A 13,269-nucleotide genomic window follows, 5' to 3' on the forward strand; every position below is an offset into this window, starting at 1 on the left:
TTTTTTTTTTATATATATTGTGTGACTTTTTTACGACCGTTAAGTTCCCCCTCTTTCGGGAATCTCTCACATTATCTTTTCGTCGCTCCTCCTACGAATTTACACATGTAAACGTATGTCGTATACTCCTTTCTACAAACGTGTTGGTATGTCATCCGGTGTGTGTTCGTGCATAGCTGACTGTTCATTCATTGAATCGATGTCAGCGTGTAACATCTGCTTTGTAGTTGTATTACTGACGATTTTGAATATTTTACCCCCTCCCCCGGCTATTATATGAAATAAATTTATATTTAAACGATCCTTCTTTCCTTTCATTAATTTTTTAAAACAACGTTTTTTAAATTTTTAATAAATTATATCCTTTACCACTCTATGTATTTCCAATTATGCTAGATTAATTGAATTTTGTGTACAACTTGTCAAATTCCTTTCCATGGTATAATGTTTTTTTTTGTACTATATCTATTTACATATTAATATGGTAATATAAAATTGATCTCAATTAATCTTATTGTTATTGTATTTTAGTGGTAACTACTTAGTGAGGGTTTGTGCCCAAGTAATGACGAGAGATGATAGTTCTGGTGGATGGGTTCCTCTTAGTGGAGGTGGTTTAGCTAATGTTTCTGTGAGACGTAGAGCAACCTCAGTGGGTGGACTTCAGTCTAATAATACCAATGGTACAAGTATTTCTACTTCGAATGTTAACACTACAACTTTGAGTACAACTGTCAACGCGCAGGGTCATGGATCTAGTACTTCTCCACCTAGTGCAACAAAAAAAAAACATGAATATCTTATCTTTGGGAAACGTATCACCGATCAATCGGTATTATGATGTAACAGTTTAATAGCAAATTATAATATTAAGTGCTTTATCATTATATTATAAAACATCTTTATTTATTCTTTATCTTTGTAGGTTGTTCTTAGCTGTACTATTAAAAAGGATTTTGAATATAATAAGGTAATGCCAACTTTTCATCATTGGCGGACAGGAGAGAAAAAATTTGGATTAACTTTTACAACGGCTGCGGATGCAAGAGCATTCGATAAAGGTGTACGTACTGCAGTGGAAGAACTGTTGGAAGGTAAGACTCGTAATAATATATATTAATAGATTAAATGTTAAAACATGTTTATTATACTAAAAACACCATGCCACTTTTTTTTGTGTTTAAAATGTATTTTTAATATAATAAAATGATTTGTTCTTCCTGAATATTTAAAGATAATGAACAAATATAATGTGACTAAGAGTGCATTAAGATACAAGTCCATTATTCTGTTATCTTAAATAGTAAATATAGAGTAAAAAGTGACATATCATTAATTATTAATTTTTTTTGTTTGTTATTTTGCTGCATTTTTATATGGATTGTACAACTGGTAAGCTGTACAAAAAAATGTATAGTCTATCATTGTTTGCTATACAATGTGTAAATAATTAAATTTATTAGTATTTTGTTATTATAATATTATAGGACTTGCGGAATCAACATTGTGCTGTAATTCTGCAGATGGTGGTGACGAAGATGTTTTTATGGTAAGAATTGAACAATCTTAAAATACATATTTGAAATTCGTCATATCAATTGATATTTTGCTAATTTTACAGACCTTAAATCTACCTGTGGAACCACTAGATCCACGTCCATCTTCGGATACATCTCGTGGAGTAGTTCGTGTACCTATTTACCATCCCCAGTGTCCAGATGTTTTTGATTCACATAATAAACCTATTCATTACATTGGTGGATCCGCCAACAAAGTATCACTATCTCAGCATCCTTTAACATCAACTACAGACATTGGATCTGATAATTACTCCTATGTGCATCTCACAACAGTTAACCATGAATATTTATATCCCATCGTCGATGATCATAAAAGTGATAGATTAGACAGGCACAGTAGTGGAAGTTCTTTGAAAAAACCCGACATTATAGTGTCACAACCTTCAAAAAATACTATCAGACGTAATGTTCACTTCCGATGTAAACATTGCCAAGAATTATATTCTGAGCAGAACAATCCTAGGGGATCTTGCGAGGATGCTCCTGATCCTTTTAAACGTGGAATAGCAACAATATCTTGTTTATCATGTGCTCAGTGTATGCTGTATCATTGTATGAGCGATGCTGAAGGTGAATTTGCCCAAAATCCTTGTAGGTAAGTTTTATTAAAAAACTTTGTATAAAAACTTTATTTTATTAACTTAAAATGTACGTATATGATTGCTTAAGATTTAATTAATATATAATTCTGTAGTTGTAATACGGAAGAAGGATGTGGACGAAGATGGATTGGTTTAGCATTATTATCACTAATTGTTCCGTGTTTATGGATTTATCCCCCACTCAGAGCTGTTCACTGGTGTGGAATATCGTGCGGAATGTGTGGAGGTCGTCATCATCCAACGGAATAACTGGAGGATCCCTTTGATGTCTCTGCTCCATACTCAGTTGAATCAACAAAGTTTTCATCATCGCGTAGTGCAGTCGCTAATGTGTATGAATGTCACGATCTGAGTATGGGACGTTGTCAGAGGTATCAAAGGGGCAGACAGCTTCCAGTACACGCACTAATCCATCAACATCATCTGTGAGAATTAAACTGACAAAGAAAATGATATGGAGCACAAGATGCATTTAGCCTTCACACTGTGTATATTCCGTACGTTTTGTAAACTTTATTAGCAGTATGAATTGTTTAGTCACAACTGTATATTAAACAATGACAGATGGAAGTAAGATAGTATTTATACTTCCACCACAATTGGTCTATGGATAGGACTGAGCAACTATGTATTGTACATGGTGTAAATTATGAGAGTGCAGCTGTGAGATAATGCAAAAAACTTTATATTCCCAGTTTGAATTATTATTCTCTGCCTCGTGTAATGTGTGTATAGAGAGCACAATGTCCACACTGGAATCGAGCATTGCTGCGATTGTCAGAATGAAAGTGTAAGAATGTGTTCTATTCATAAGTTCTGATTATACTACAAAAGTTAAAGCCAGTATTTGCTAATTTTCTAGCCCTTATTAGTATGTAATAAAGTTGGGAAACAAGAGTAAATTGAAACTGTAAAGTTAATCAAGATAAAGTAAAAATTACTCTATATTTATCATTTATTAGTCGTTGAAAATTATCTCATTAAAATATATGATGGAAAGCATTGCAATATTTGCATGTATGCTATGTTGCTGCTGCAATCACTTGAATAATTAATTTCCTAAAAAATACAAAAATTATTGTCAAGGTGATTGAATAATCTTCTAAGTTGCAAACCATGTTATGGGTGCCTATATTGTACAAATTTTGTGATATTTTAGAACATATTATACGTATTTTTATGTATTTTATTGATAAAAATAGATTGACAAAAGCTGGCTGCGTCTCGTAAGATGCAAACAGTAGCTAATATTTAATAAATACAACTTCTTCACAAAGCAAATACAAATATTTGTGACCAGTGCCTGATGTAAGGAGAAGATTTATAATTATTAATTTAAATTGTCTGAATATTATTTAATAAAGAATAATGACACATTAAAAAAAAAAAGATTGAAATATAACAGATTTCTAATTAAATAATGATCTGATTCTTAGTGTTACTCATGGCACTTAGAGTATTTCACAAAAATATACGATACTAATTATTATCTTCATTTTTACTTATTTTTATTAATAATAATAAATTATTTTATTTTAATGTTCTCTCTAATGCTTATGCTCTCTTTTGGTAATATTTATTCATATATTATATGCATTAATGCATTAATATTGTACATTATGAAAGTATTTATAAAAAATAATAATTTCTTTTTTATTTGCAGGTCAGTTTTATTAAAAGTCTGTAAATATATTTATGATTTTTCATTTTAGTACTATCAGTTATTTAAGTAGAACCAGTTTATTTGATCTTATATGAAATAAAAAGCAGCTAGCTTAAGCAATAATTATTATCTTGATCTTTACTAATTAATTATGTTATATATATTTAAAAGATATGTTGAAGAAATATCTACGGATCTGATTACATATTTGTAAAAATTTAATTGCCATTTAATCATGATACTCTTAGATAAATAGTGCCATAATATAGATCGCGCTGTTATACTTTACAGCTAAGCACAATTTTAACATTGCAAAGATTCTTATATTTGTTTATCATATTATGTAAATCACCTTGACATTTATCTCTATGTATAAAGAGAATGTATATAGAGATTGTAATATATTTTTTAAACCAAAGCTTCAAAATGTGCTAGGTAGTTCTTCATATGATCTGCTTATTGATATATAATGTAAAATATTTACAATATTATTTTTAAGAAATTATTACTACAAAATTGCTAACAATACATTTGTATTTGTAGAAGCAATTTACAAGAAATATGTTATTTGTTATATAATTAAAAAAACTACAAGCATGTGATTGTTCTGCAAACATTAATAACAACAATGCATGATATATTTTAGAATTGTACAAAGTGACAAAGAATGTATTTTCAAAATAGCACACGTCTATGCTTATTTAAATAATTAATACTTTGTTATATGTTCAATATTTCTAGTCTATTAATATATTAGTGTTTATGGATTGCTTCTTATATGCCATAAAAAATAAGTATCAAAAGTTTATACAAAACAACTATTTGTATTTTCCTCTTAAAATGAACATTTATTGCTCTTAAATTCAAAATGTATGTGCATCTATATTATTACTATACATACATGCTCGTTTTATTTGAACAATTTTATTGAAGTATCTAAATGTTATATGTCATATGATAATGGCTAGCCTTCTTCCATGGTAGTTCATATTTATGAACACTGATTTAAGCATCCATCCATTCATAATAAATATTTTATTGATGTGTTCCGTTATGTCCATCTAAATGCAGTAACTCTTAAATTATATTTTAGTGTATTTATCTATATAATTTACTTAATAATTATACTTGACTAAATATTAAAATAGCATACATATAAATAGTAATATTATGCAAAGAGAGAATACACTAGAAAATTGGTTCCTGAATAAATACAGTAATTTTGAAATTTTCATAAATACTTGTTCTGAATAGCAATTAACAAATTTGAATTCTATTTATAAAGCAAAACAATGGTTGCGATAAAAAAAATATCAAAAAAATATTAATCAAATCACAATAACTAACTTCTGTTCATTAGTGTTGCCAATATTTCATAAATTTTTATTTAATCTAAATTTAGAGTACAAAGATTTTAAATGTATGTTTAAAAATATATATATACATATATATATCTCATTTTTAATTTCATTAATATAATAATTATCTGTGTTAGTTAAAAATCTTGTTTATCGTCTATTAATACACGTAAAATCATAAACTAGATTACAAATACGATCATTTTCTTTTTGTTCTTAAAATATTTTTTCAATCTTTTGATTTAAAAAAAAAATATTAAAAATAATATCTTTGTGTATGAATACTTGCAATCCAATTAAATAATATTTTATTTAAAGTAATATACAAATATGCGTGCTAGATATACTAGTATAGATACATATACATAATAAAGCTGTTTGTAATTTTACAAAAAAAATAAGTTAAATTTTGTAATGCACATATTATTTAATCTAAATGTAATTTTTTTGAGCTTTGATATTTTTAAAACTTAAAAATTTACTTATTAACTGCAATTGCAAGTATTTTTAAATATAAAAACATATTACTTAACTATTGAATTAATTTTTGTTCTTATATAAAATTATAACATATGGATTTCATAGTATTCTATCGTAATTTCTATTATAGGATATCATTTATGTAACACAAATCTTCGTTTGATTATAGAAAAGTACAAAAGTTACTTTTTCTGTAAGTTTGTTGTGATGATCTACACCAAATGAGAAATATGTGTATTACGGTTTTTACAGATTGATGAATGAAGTGTGCTTGAATCTTGTTTAAATTTTCTCAACGATTTAGTATGAGTGTTTAATGTAATTGAAGCATATTTTAAAAATATCTATGGTCATAGTAATCAATTAATCAAGAGAAAATATAAATAATATAATTTGTACAAGGATGATAATAATTGGTGATAATAATCATTGATACAAATAGAAGAATATACGAATGTATGAATATATAAACGCGCTCATATGTGATGTATGCGTGTGTTTGTGTGGGCAAAAGTGATATGTGCAAAAATTTACACAAATAAATAAATTTAAATGAATATGCACATATAAATACACACAAAGCTATTATAAAAATTATCAAACTGGGATAATTCGCAAAAGTGCCTGCCAAAAATAAAACAAGTGTTAAACGTTTATGGCAGCACTCAAGTGATGTGAGATTAGATTGTAAAAACTTGTCCTATAAGACTCTCACTCACAATGTAAATGCTGCAAGATCAACGAGTAAGATTTTAATTCACAAATTCATTGTATCATAAATGTTTAAATCTTGTATCATTGTAATTAAAAAAATATGTATCATAATCCAACTGTATGAAAAATAAAATATATTGTACCACAATGAAACATTAGATAAATATAAACCATTTTACATACAAGAATATTAAATACATTATTGTAACGTATTAATTTACGAGATTGAATATATTTATTTAAATAATATAACTCTATTCTTTATACAATTTATAAATATTTTTCAGCAGATGCATTTGTTAAGATATATAAACTATTTAATTATAAATATCTATATATAAAATCTATTTTAATGTGACGTTGGAGTATGACCATCGACATAAAAGTTTCTAGTCGCTTTAGGTAATTCTACTACAATACCATCTAATTCTTTTGTTAATGTTATTTGACAACCTAAAATAAAATAAGAAATTGTAATTTAAAATAACAATTACAAGTGGACATAATTTTAACAAAATAAGTGACAGATTATATATATATATATATATACATATATACCTAATCTAGAATTTTCTTTTAAAAAAGGTGCTAAATCTAATAGATCCTCTTCTTGCTCCTCTGCTTGTGAAAGTTTATTTAAATAATCATGATCTACATACACATGACATGTAGTACAAGCAAGAGAAGCTTCACACGCTCCTTCCATTTCTATTCCATATCTGTGTGCTAAATAAAGTACATTATCTCCTACTTTACCTCTCACCGGTATTTTCTTCCCTGTTTTGTCCACAAATGTAATATTTACTCTAGAGTATAAAATAGCAAGCATTTTAAATCAATATGAATATTTATTATATAATTTATTACTATTCGTTTATATATACTTTGGATAAAAATATTCAATGTTAAATGCTAAGTTTACCTACACATCGGCTTCTGATTTTGGATCTTGCATTTCATATTCTCCATGTAGTAACCCTACAAAAATTTAAACATATAGATTAATTATTTATTTTAATATTACATAAATATTTGGTTGTCCCAAAAATGTCTTGCTTTTTCTTAATAAGTTTTACATGTACGATATTTTTTATATAAAATAAAAAATATTATGCATGCATTAAAACAAAATAAGAAATTTTTTTGGGACATTAATTCAGTAATTTTTAAAACGTCATCTGAAATTATGCGAATATACTTGAATAAAACTTACATTTCGATGTATGTACCAATGAATTTGTTATTTTATTGAAACATGTAATTGGTAAAAATGTATTTTTTAATGTACCCTTTAAAGTTAAGGATCTTAATATAAATGTCATCTTATATTATCAGCGTGACAATAATTACACTGAAAAATCTAACCTTCAAGTGCACATAGAAATTGCATACATATTTTTATCCAATGGTTATACAATTGAAAGATTTGAAACTCGATAATATACCATTTACACTGTTAATTGTATATAACACAGAATAATAATTAACTTGTTAAATTGTTATTACTTATTTTCTAAAGTATTATTTACAATAATTAAAATAGTCTAAGGTTTTTCGAAAGGAAAAGCAGTATACGTTAACTACTTTATACATTCTTAAAGATACTAAGTTAGAATAAACATAGAAGCCATTTGATTGGCTACACATATACATTATAAGATTTACCATAGGTCATAATGGTAAATGATTAAATTTGAAATTACTTTTTACATCTTTGAATACTTGAAGAAATATATGTAATAAATAATATAATATAATTTGTGTTAAAATGATAAACTACTATTAAAAATCTATGTATTATCGTACCTTGAATGATTTTGTGCATATAACCATTTCTTTATTTTTCCCGCGAATATTTAATTTTATGTGTGTTATCTTATTAGTTGTGTGTGTGTAACTCTGCATAATGCAGATGCATGAGTAAGACAGAGAAAGAATATGGTAATCGAATATTTGCCTCTTTGTTTTCTAGAGTACTACATATTTCTCATAGAACATGCAGTCATTTCTGATTGATTCTACACGTGTATATTTTTTGTAATAGCATGTAAATAAACATATATATGTGACTTATTAGTAATAGTTATTTTATAAACAGAAGCATTGTTTAATCAAATTTTAGTTAAATTGGTAATTCGTTCTGAAAATAAGGTTTTTATATTTTTTTCATTCGTAGTAATATACATAAATGTAAATATAACATATATATATATAAGTAAGGTTTAAATCTTTTAGAAATAGATATGCACCTATAATTGTTTATTTCTAGCAATTAAAATATTGTGATCTAATATTGAAGAATGGCTGGAAATTTTTGGCAAAGCTCTCACCAGTAGGTTATTGATATATTACAATATAATAAATTAAATGATGAATTATTAAAGAATTTTACTTTGTAGTCAACAATGGTTACTTGACAAACAAGATTTAGTACGAGAGCGACAGCATGATTTATCTATTTTAACAGAAGAAGAATATCAAAAGCTTTTTATCTTTTTTTCCAATCGTAAGTTTAACATAATACATTTCTATATTATTATAGGAACCATTCATAGGTCAAAGCGACGAATTTAACTTTTAGAATATTTTGATATCAAAGTGCTCGATTGATGCTTAATTTTTTAAGCCTAAAATTATTAAATAGCAATATTTTATATGACTGTTAAACAATATATGTAAATTTATCAATTTTGTGAAATTAATTGATTTGACAAATGAGTGGTTTATATATTATATTCTATTGAGAGAAATTATTCGAATACATTTATTATTGTTTATCATTTGTATCTTTCTCTCATATTTGTTTCAGTTATTCAAGTATTAGGTGAACAATTAAAATTAAGACAGCAAGTAATTGCTACTGCGACAGTATATTTTAAAAGGTTCTATGCCCGTAACAGTTTAAAATGTATTGATCCTTTATTATTAGCTCCTACGTCAGTCTTCTTAGCTTCAAAAGTTGAGGAATTTGGAGTTATTTCTAATACAAGGTTAATAACAACTTGTCAAACAGTAGGTATGCAAAGAAAATCATATATACTTAGAATTATATTTAAATTTATTAATATTTGTTATTTATTATATTGTATTTTTTTTTTCTAGTAAAAAACAAATTTAATTATGCATACTCCCAAGAATTTCCATATCGTACAAATCATATTCTTGAATGTGAATTTTATCTTTTGGAGCATTTAGATTGTTGTTTAATTGTATACCAACCATATAGACCTCTTTTAATTCTTATTCAAGATGTTGGACCAGATGATCAATTATTAACATTAGCTTGGCGTATTATAAATGATAGTTTACGTACAGACGTATGTCTTCTTTATCCACCATATCAAATAGCCATTGGTAAGAACTATAATAACTGATAAATATTACACATTTTGTGATGAACTAATTTTTAAACTAATCTATTGTAGGATGCTTACAAATTGCATGTGTAATATTACAAAAAGATCTCAAATCATGGTTTGCGGAATTAAATGCAGACATGGAAAAAATTCAAGAAATAGCTCGTTACATTATAAATTTATATGAATTGTGGAAAACGTATGATGAAAAGAAGGAGATACAGGGGTTATTGTCTAAAATGCCTAAACCAAAGGCGGCACCACAGCGCTGACATCCAGTTCCTTCAGCATCGAATATGTGGGATTGATGCTAAAAAGTGTTGCATATTAACCAAGTATTTCTGTTAAGGATTAATAACCTTAACATTAAATACTATTCTTATATAAAACTATACACACAATCTGTGATATAGACTTTACAATTATCACTATCACAACTAGTGTGTTGATAAGCATCCAGTTTTATTACAATCATCATTAAATAAATATAAAGGAGCAAAAAATGAAACAATGAATCTTATTGATCACAGACGTCGGATATAATGGTAATTACATACTCTTTTTTTTATTATTATTAATTTTTATTATTAATATGACCAAATTCATTTACTGTAAAAACGCAAAAAAATGAAAGAAATAAAATCCAATAATATTGTAATACACAGTTTAGTTATTTTAATATATTTTACTCGTCATTTATCTATTCATTATTTGTAAATAGCTTTACTTAATACAAATCTTAAAACGTTACATTGTATATCTTTCATGTCGTATTTTCATTGGTAGTGTTACGAAATATATTAATACCTATACTGTATTTGTACATAATGTGTTTATGTGAATATTTACTCCACTTGAAAAAGATCTTTATCCAGCAACCTAATGAAAATGTAAGACGTTTGTGATATTTAATTTGTTTCCGTTGATGTTGTTTAATCTTAACATTTTTCAAGAGGAACCTTTTGAATATCTTTTCCAAAACTTTTTCACATCATCGTGACCCGCTTTTGTTACTACCACTGTTCGCTTTCTACATAGAAAATAAACAAAATTTAATAATACAACAGTATTCTACTATATATAATCTATATATATATATAATAGTAATAATAATATATCTATTATATATAAAAGTCAAAATAACTTTTTATTTTTGTTGTCATACCTGTCATTTTGCCAGATCAGAACACCCGTAGAAAGTGCATGATTTCTAAGCACTTCAAAATCGGTTTGAGACAGAAAATGACTATACAGGACTCCTTCGCTAAACAGAAATCTATTTCTTTCATTTTCCCATAACTTAATTTGATCCACAATAGTCGGAGGCAATGTAGGTGGACCTGCCTCTAACATTTTACTATGTGCATGCTGCTGCAAATAACTGTTAATATAGCAGAACGCAAATTAACTTTAATGTGCAATACTTAATTATGTAGTTAGAGATTATTGATAAAAAAAATTAAATGAAATAAGTTATAATTATATACCCTATAATCTGTGCCGCAGTAATTCCACTTTTTAAAGCTTGTCTTACTGAATCTCTTGTTAATATTGAAACCACCAAGTTTGGGAATCTGCAAGTTGTCGTTTAGCAATAATAAGAACTAATTTTTCTGATTATATGGAAACTATTAGATTTACCTATATAACATTTCACAAAATAATCCAAGCAAAGCAACTTGCAAATTGGAATTAGTATAAGCATATACTCTGTAATTAGTTTCAACAACTATATATCCTTCTTTTCCAGTTTCTTTAGCTAATGGTTTATTTTGCCCAGTTGCTATGTTTAATGCTAAACGGGTTGGATAAAACCTAATAAGAGAAATAAGAGATAATTCAAAAAAATTAGTATATAGATAAAAGAAAAATAGTTATTAAAATTATATTAAATTGAATAACCTTCCAGCTTTTCGTTTACGTTGATAAACAAGTCCAAATTCTCTTAGATGTTGTAGAAATGTTAATAAGCTTTCGGACATGCCTTCGGTACTATAATCTTTACCAAGCGTTGAAAAATTTAGTTGGAATAGAAATGTAAGGCACTCAACTAAATTAAGACCTCTTGCTTCTATCGTATCTAAGTATTGCAATATAAAGTACCATACTTGTGATGCAGTGTCTAACAATAAGAATTGAAAACCTGCTTGCGTGATAACTGGACTACCATCGGCTTCATCCCGTTTCATTAAACCAGCATGTAAAAGTATTCTCACAGCATCAGCCGAAATACCTGAAGCCAATTTTGAAATTATTAAATCATTTGCATAACTTAGTTACTACATTTAACTAGTGTTAAATGAATTTACCTTCTTGCTGTTGAGAACCAACCATATAATGTAAAACACATTCCCATCTTTCTAATGCATACCCATCTAAAAATGCTACGTCTCTAGGTTTACTATCAGTTTCTAATTGATTAGACATTGTCCATGGTTTACCACCTCCTAATAGAACGATTTTTAAATTTTTCTTAAAAGATGCATGTACAACCCAGCCTGGTAATCCTCCAGGCAAAGCAGTTTCTCTCCATATATTTAATTCTTTTAGAATTACAACTACTTTTTGATGATCCTCGAGGTAGAGTTTAGAACACCAAGAAGCTATTACTGCTTGTGGAACTGCCTGTTCGACGAATAATAATCTCATGATATAATGTTTAGCTATAACAGGCAGTTCACGAAACACAGCCAAACATATAGGCGGATTGTGATATAATTTACTTAACACTTCTGGTGGACGTGACTTTAAATATTCGTGTAAATTTTTGCATTGTAGTCCGGTAGGACGTAACAAATTCTTCCCACTTATCGTGTTTGACATTATTTTGCAGCATTAACTTATTTCACTATACTTTTAAAAATTGAATAAAAATAAACAATTTTTCGTTAGGTTATAATGAAAGCATATTAAGTAACGATATCAAATTTAATTCATTTTTTATGTGTTGCATTAGTTTTTTAATTATTATAATTATACACATAAATATATATATATTAATGTATTTTTTGATTCTTGGTTATGCTTAAGTTTGTGTTTCTACAACACAACGTTACTCATGAAGTATATAACATTACTGTAGAGGAAGTAATCGTATTAAAGTTTTGAAAATCATAAAGACAATCATAAACAACACTTTTTGTTTTTTCGATCCAAAATTACTTTTTTAAATGAAAATAGTTTATAATCCATGAATCAACAGAATTATAAAAATGAAAATACAGTTTTTTTAATTTTAAATTTTATTGTTTATGATTGTATAGAGACGAATAAAACAAATCAACGATAATTGGGAAGAATTTAGTTATATCATCAGTTCGCTAGGTGACGTTTGAGATTGGGGCATGTAGCGGCAAGAATCAGGAACTAGAATACTATTGGTTTGAACTCTGATCACYACTACTATTTTTATGTAACATTTATTTATTTATAAACTATTACAGAACAAAACGAAAACAAGAACAAAAACGGATAACAAAAATGCGTTGAGGATTAATACGTTGTGGAGCGAATAAG

The 13,269-nt window shown here is 27.1% G+C and overlaps 4 protein-coding genes across 11 annotated transcripts; 2 read left to right on the top strand and 2 right to left on the bottom strand.

The window, feature by feature from the left end:
• Positions 1–531: 531 nt before the first annotated feature.
• LOC106789600 (sprouty-related, EVH1 domain-containing protein 3) lies at positions 532–4,739 on the top strand (the record flags this gene model as incomplete). 2 transcript variants are annotated; one of them, XM_014753961.1, is given in 5 exon segments in its annotated part: positions 532–832; positions 926–1,094; positions 1,488–1,549; positions 1,622–2,175; positions 2,275–4,739. In XM_014753961.1, coding segments are annotated over 5 exon segments (1,243 nt in total), but the record flags the coding sequence as incomplete, so codon positions are not given.
• Positions 4,740–5,869: 1,130 nt separating this feature from the next.
• Positions 5,870–7,953, bottom strand: LOC106789601 (adrenodoxin-like protein, mitochondrial). The gene is made up of 4 exons (XM_014753964.1): positions 7,611–7,953; positions 7,324–7,375; positions 6,956–7,203; positions 5,870–6,850 (listed from the first exon to the last, which is right to left on the bottom strand). The coding sequence occupies exons 1-4, from the start codon at positions 7,717–7,719 to the stop codon at positions 6,747–6,749; spliced, it is 513 nt and encodes a 170-aa protein (XP_014609450.1). The 5' UTR covers positions 7,720–7,953; the 3' UTR covers positions 5,870–6,746.
• A 306-nt stretch (positions 7,954–8,259) lies between these two features.
• On the top strand, positions 8,260–10,407 carry LOC106789616 (cyclin-C). 5 transcript variants are annotated; one of them, XM_014753988.1, is made up of 6 exons: positions 8,260–8,338; positions 8,667–8,729; positions 8,797–8,903; positions 9,207–9,413; positions 9,500–9,751; positions 9,823–10,407. In XM_014753988.1, the coding sequence occupies exons 2-6, from the start codon at positions 8,698–8,700 to the stop codon at positions 10,023–10,025; spliced, it is 801 nt and encodes a 266-aa protein (XP_014609474.1). In that variant the 5' UTR covers positions 8,260–8,338; positions 8,667–8,697; the 3' UTR covers positions 10,026–10,407. The 5 variants fall into 5 exon arrangements, with proteins under 5 accessions (XP_014609474.1, XP_014609471.1, XP_014609476.1 ...); XM_014753985.1 differs by lacking the exon at positions 8,260–8,338 and adding an exon at positions 8,340–8,548; XM_014753990.1 differs by lacking the exon at positions 8,260–8,338 and adding an exon at positions 8,340–8,548 and having other exon boundaries at positions 9,647–9,751.
• Positions 10,408–10,423: 16 nt separating this feature from the next.
• LOC106789614 (general transcription factor IIH subunit 4) lies at positions 10,424–12,822 on the bottom strand. Of its 3 annotated transcripts, XM_014753981.1 has the most exons (6): positions 12,063–12,817; positions 11,656–11,986; positions 11,395–11,568; positions 11,241–11,327; positions 10,919–11,134; positions 10,424–10,783 (listed from the first exon to the last, which is right to left on the bottom strand). In XM_014753981.1, the coding sequence occupies exons 1-6, from the start codon at positions 12,574–12,576 to the stop codon at positions 10,702–10,704; spliced, it is 1,404 nt and encodes a 467-aa protein (XP_014609467.1). In that variant the 5' UTR covers positions 12,577–12,817; the 3' UTR covers positions 10,424–10,701. The 3 variants fall into 3 exon arrangements, with proteins under 3 accessions (XP_014609467.1, XP_014609470.1, XP_014609469.1); XM_014753984.1 differs by lacking the exon at positions 10,424–10,783 and having other exon boundaries at positions 11,003–11,121; positions 12,063–12,822; XM_014753983.1 differs by lacking the exon at positions 10,424–10,783 and having other exon boundaries at positions 11,003–11,124; positions 12,063–12,822.
• Between the last annotated feature and the right edge of the window lie 447 nt (positions 12,823–13,269).

Source organism: Polistes canadensis, unplaced genomic scaffold, assembly GCF_001313835.1.
Source record: "Polistes canadensis isolate GaletaPanama2010 unplaced genomic scaffold, ASM131383v1 scaffold_192, whole genome shotgun sequence".
Lineage (NCBI taxonomy): Eukaryota > Metazoa > Arthropoda > Insecta > Hymenoptera > Vespidae > Polistes > Polistes canadensis.

Excerpts from the sequence above, each read along its gene's own strand:
- LOC106789601 (XM_014753964.1), bottom strand. The coding sequence starts at position 7,719 with ATGACATTTATATTAAGATCCTTAACTTTAAAGGGTACATTAAAAAAT. Across the intron at positions 7,204-7,323 it reads CCAAAATCAGAAGCCGATGT|AGTAAATATTACATTTGTGG; the intron begins GTAGGTAAACTT and ends TTTATACTCTAG. Across the intron at positions 6,851-6,955 it reads AAAAGAAAATTCTAGATTAG|GTTGTCAAATAACATTAACA; the intron begins GTATATATGTAT and ends ATTTTATTTTAG.
- LOC106789616 (XM_014753988.1), top strand. The coding sequence starts at position 8,698 with ATGGCTGGAAATTTTTGGCAAAGCTCTCACCA. Across the intron at positions 8,730-8,796 it reads TTTTGGCAAAGCTCTCACCA|TCAACAATGGTTACTTGACA; the intron begins GTAGGTTATTGA and ends TTTACTTTGTAG. Across the intron at positions 8,904-9,206 it reads TTTTATCTTTTTTTCCAATC|TTATTCAAGTATTAGGTGAA; the intron begins GTAAGTTTAACA and ends TATTTGTTTCAG.
- LOC106789614 (XM_014753981.1), bottom strand. The coding sequence starts at position 12,576 with ATGTCAAACACGATAAGTGGGAAGAATTTGTTACGTCCTACCGGACTA. Across the intron at positions 11,987-12,062 it reads TGGTTCTCAACAGCAAGAAG|GTATTTCGGCTGATGCTGTG; the intron begins GTAAATTCATTT and ends AATTGGCTTCAG. Across the intron at positions 11,569-11,655 it reads CGTAAACGAAAAGCTGGAAG|GTTTTATCCAACCCGTTTAG; the intron begins GTTATTCAATTT and ends TTCTCTTATTAG.